Source organism: Parasteatoda tepidariorum, chromosome 4 (genome assembly GCF_982258835.1).
Source record: "Parasteatoda tepidariorum strain Cologne lab strain chromosome 4, Ptep-v5.0, whole genome shotgun sequence".
Lineage (NCBI taxonomy): Eukaryota > Metazoa > Arthropoda > Arachnida > Araneae > Theridiidae > Parasteatoda > Parasteatoda tepidariorum.
Window position 1 is genome coordinate 57,684,482 of NC_141758.1, and position 4,861 is coordinate 57,689,342.

General features: G+C 35.8%; 1 protein-coding gene across 1 annotated transcript; it reads right to left on the reverse strand.

Moving 5' to 3' along the window:
• Window positions 1-281: 281 nt before the first annotated feature.
• LOC147810979 (uncharacterized) lies at window positions 282-1,373 on the reverse strand. Its single transcript, XM_087162176.1, has one exon. It carries the CDS (start codon window positions 1,371-1,373, stop codon window positions 282-284), a length of 1,092 nt encoding a protein of 363 aa, XP_087018302.1.
• Between the last annotated feature and the right edge of the window lie 3,488 nt (window positions 1,374-4,861).

Below are 4,861 nucleotides of genomic sequence, written 5' to 3' on the forward strand. Positions count from 1 at the left end.
GAATGTCCTCCAATGTTACCTTTATAATTTTTTTAACGATGTTTCTACAGACCAACTTAGCAAAGCATTGGTGCAAATTTTGTCCTGCAAAATGGTTTCCACGGAGTGTCTGGAAGTGTGGGCAGTTCATGATTAAGTGTTCGATTGTCTGATTGTCCCCACAGTAGGTACAATTTGGGTTTTTATTGAAAAGTCTATTTTGGTATTCTCCAAACACCCCGTGTCCAGTAAGTAATTGGTTTAGGTAAAAGTTGGCCTGTAGTCGTTTGATGGAAGGGTCTTTAAAAAAAAATATAGGTTTGTCGACCTCTCTCGGAGCTCTGCCATTCTGTTTTCCATCTATTTAGGTTGTTGGACTTGATGATTGTTTTGATCTGGGCCTTGGAACTTGGGACCTCTAAATTGATTTGGCTGAGACTGACGTCTTCCTTGGCTGCCTGATCCGCCTCCTCGTTGCCTAGGATACCAATGTGCGTCCTGACCCAGTTACATGTGATGTTTGATCTCCATAGTTGTTTAGTATTTTCTGCCTCTTTGTTATTTGGAGTTGGGTCACTTAGGGCTTGCAACGATGAGAGCGAATCAGTGAAAAGAGTGGCGTCCGGGTAGTCATTTTTAGCCAGCCAATCAAATGCACTTTTAATTGCCATCAGCTCAGCCATAAAAGTACTGCAATTGTTGGAGAGTCTAATGGAGTCCGCTTTAATGATTATCCCATTTCTCTTGATGATAATTCCATAGCCGGTCTTGTGCTTTATCCTACTTCCATTATCGGTCTCTTCGGCGAACTCCACTCTTGAACCATCCGTGAAAATTTCCAACCCCTTATTAGTGGGGAGTAACCTACCCCTAGGCACCGAAACAAACTTTGAGGGGTGTTGCCTTACTGGTCGTTGTTCCAGTGCAATCGAGTCCAGAGAGTGGCCCAAAACTATTTCCAAGTCAGCCAACCCCCAGCCCCAGGTCAATCTTTTTGTGCTGATATCTTCAAGAATCTTTAAGTGAATAGGCATCACTCCCGCCAGTATCTGGAGGGTCTCCGTACTTGTAGTAGAGTAGGCTTTTGTTATGGTAATCAAGGAGGATCTCTGAATGGATTTAAGCTTGTCATTGATTTTTGTATTATTGCGATACCAGACACTGGCGGCGTAGAGTATAATTCTTTCGGTCGCCCTGAGGTAGATGATTTTTAAGATCGATGGTTTGAGGCCCCAAGTGGCCCTGGCCACCCGTCTGATGAGGTTGTTAAAATTGTTCACTCTCTCTTTGATCTGATTTAAATGGGGTATCCAGGTCAGGCCCGGGTCGAGCACAACACCGAGATATTTTAGCTCCCTGACTTGCTTAATTGTTTGGCTATGATTGACACTCATTTTTATACGTGGGTGTCTGCCGATTCTTTTTTGGTTCTTAGGGAATGTTAGGCAATTAGTTTTTGAATCACTGAAACTCAGTCTGTTTGACTCGGCCCAGGCTGAGAGATGAGTGAGACAATGGGTAGCCAGCAGATCAAATCTATACAGTATCTGGTGTCTCAAGAGAAGTAAAATGTCATCTGCAAAAACAATCAGTCGGCTGTCATCTTTTTTAAAATCGCTAAAACCACTAAAATCAATATTGTTAAAATTGTTAAAAATCGTATTGACATATACCAACCACAGCACCGGTCCCAGGGAAGATCCCTGCGGAACCCCCAACGACGTATCTTGTTTAAATAGGCACTGACCTTCTTCATCTATATATATAACCTCTCTATTACTTAGGAAACTCATGATAATGCTGACAATATTATCTGGAAGGTCAAGTTAAAAATTTCGGACTTCAAAATCGACCAGTTTGCATTATTAAAAGCATTATGAATGTCCAGAGCCACCCCTATGCTGTGTTTGTTGTTTGCTTTAGCCTCCTCAACAAATTTGACCAGCTCCAACAATGCGTCGTCTGTGCTTCTCCCAGCCCGGAAGCCATACTGGTAGGGATTTAATTGATCTCTGCTTTCCAAAAAGTAGGCAAGTCTCTTGGTCAAGAGTTTATCTAGGATTTTTCCCCAGACCGGGAGAAGAGAGATTGGTCTGTAAGATGTCGGAAAATGTGGGTCCCTATCGGATTTGGGAATTAGGGTGACTCTGGCGCTTTTCCAGCAAACAGGAAATACTTTCAATTCAAGGCACTTATTTATTGATTCTAGGAGCCAGGATTTGTTAATAAGAAGTAATTCTTTAAATATCTCACCGGGGATTCCGTCCGGTCCCGGCGCCTTATTTAATCCTAAGTCGTCAACTACCATTTCCAATTCTGACAGGGTAAAGAATGGGTCACTATGACCATTATGAGAGCACATGATGGAGGTCTCTGTCTCCTTTGGGAAATGATGTTTCATAATCGTTGTAATTGTCTCTCTGTAGTCACTCGTCATGGATCCATCCTCTTTGTATATCGGGTTGTAATTTGAGAGTCTCAAGTTCTGACCTTTTGCCAATTTGTATGGTGCTGTAAAGGCCCCATCCTCATTAACTCTTTCAAGGTACTTCTTCAGGTGCAGTGTCTTCGCCTTCCTTATCGCTCTTTTGTAAAGTGTCATTTGACCTCTGAACTTGACTCTGTAGTCTCTTCGTTCTTGGTCATCACCTGTCCCCTGGTATCTTCTTCTTAATGCTCTAACCAGTTTTCTATGCTGTCCAAGAGCTGGAGTCCACCAGGAGCAGTGATTTTTGTCCCCCAAGCCACGCTTTATATTACTGGTTCTGCCTGCCCTGACAATTTCTTCTGTCACTATTTTTACTTTATCTTCTAGATCTTCCGCTTTGTCAATAGAACCAAAGTCGTGATTGTCCGTAATTTGCTTCAACTTGATTCTCATCTCGAGCCAATCTATTTTCTTAAAGTTAATGTAGTTACTAGTTCCGGGTGTATATGAGGTAGTACCAATTTCGACTGTGATCTGCTCATGATCCGAACAGGAGATGTTCTCGTAAACTTTGTAGTTGCCAATATCCTGAAGGTTGCTGGCGAAGAATCATCTGTTTATATAAAAAAAATTCCCTTCACTACATTCTTAGTATTGTAAAATTTAAAAAAAAACCTATTGAATAAAAATAATGTATATAAAATTATTATTAATTGAAAATAATGTGGTCAAAATATAATATATTTTACATCCATTATATTAAAATTTAAAATATGTTATAAATTATAAATAGGAAATTGATATCTTTTTTTTTATTGTTCGATAGTGGAAAGATTTGTCAAAAATTCTTCCATTTATCTATTTTGCCATTAAAAAGATTTTTATTATTCTAAAGATATTTTTTTTTGAACGACAAGCTTTATTAAACATATTATTTAATTAACATTTTCAACATTAAACTCATAAAAAATTGTGTTCAACTAAATATTTTCTTAACAGTTAATCAGATATTTTAAAGTTTTAAATAATTTACTAAACAGCAACAAATTAAAGAATGCCAAAATAATTACTTTTTATCTAAAAATGAAACTTTGATACAAGTGATATTGCACAGTTATTGAAAAAACTGGGTTGTTTTGTGTGTTTTGCAAATATTTTGATTAGCAAAGATTGTAGATACTTAACTAACGCAATTTCTCTCATTATATCGTCTTTTAGTTTGAGACACACAGATAACCATAATATGATCTTAAAACGAAAAAAATCGAAGATCAAAATAAAATAATGGTATATGTCCATCGTTTATTGTAGGAAAAAGCGAATTTTAGGGTGATAAGAAGACGTTTTTCCAAAGCAATGTTCATCTTTAATTTGTACGTCCTCGAGTACTATAGATTTCGCCTTTTATTATTCTACTAAAACTTTGTTGTGAGTCAAAACGTAACAAATGCTGATCAAATTGTCATTTTCTGAAAAATGGACATTTACCGTTCTTTAAATTTTGTTATATTTTAAACTATGAAGGAAAGTCACTTTTTATTTCACTTTATCAGCATATATTTTATTGATTTGGATTTGTGGTCATACTTTTTCTTCGTTGCGCTACAGCCAGAGTAGGCCAAGGCCATCAAATGCATGAGTAAAAAAATAATCCGCGCGTTTTGAGAAAACAGGTGAGAGTTTCTTTCTATAACAACATTATTTCCTCTACAATAAATCTGATATTACTCAGTTAATACTAAAATTTAATTTTAAATACTAACCCTTCTAAAAACCTAAAACTCTTAAAGATTGCCACACTAATTCTAAGAAATAGAGTTCAACAAAAAAAGTTTTTTGCAATGTACAAAATATAGTGTGGAAAACATTTTCTTAAATATTAGTAATCAATCTTTTAAAACTAAAAGGTATGAGATATCAAGAGATGTGACTATTTTACAGACATACTTAATAAGTTTTTCAAATGAGAGTTGAAAAGAACGGATTTACTGATTCATTTGTAAAGTTTGAACGTTGAAAAACCATAAAAACTGCTTAAATAGATTGAATTGTTAATTTCATGTCAGTGAGATTTGAACTAAAATGGTTCTTCCATTGTTCAAAATGAATAGTGAAAAACTTCTTTTTAAAGTTCTGACATGAAGTTATAAAATAAAATATATATGATATTTATAGATGTGACTATCTTTCGGATACTCAGAAAAAAAACCTTAGATAAATTCTTTTAAAAAGAGTAGTGTTTCGTTCTTAAAGTCTCTGATGTTCAAACTATATTCAATCTAGATAAAAAAAAATTTCTGTATAGAATTCATCATTTATTGAAGAACTTTCTCGTTTGGAAACGAAATTGCAACTGAAAAATATTTCTTTATGTAAGTAGAAGTTCGTTTCTAAAAGACCAATATAAGCGATAAATATTTAAAAAGAACGATCAACACTGTCATGATATATATA

Bases quoted from the DNA above. Each gene is read 5' to 3' on its own strand.
- LOC147810979 (XM_087162176.1), bottom strand. From the start codon at position 1,373: ATGAGTGTCAATCATAGCCAAACAATTAAGCAAGTCAGGGAGCTAAAA.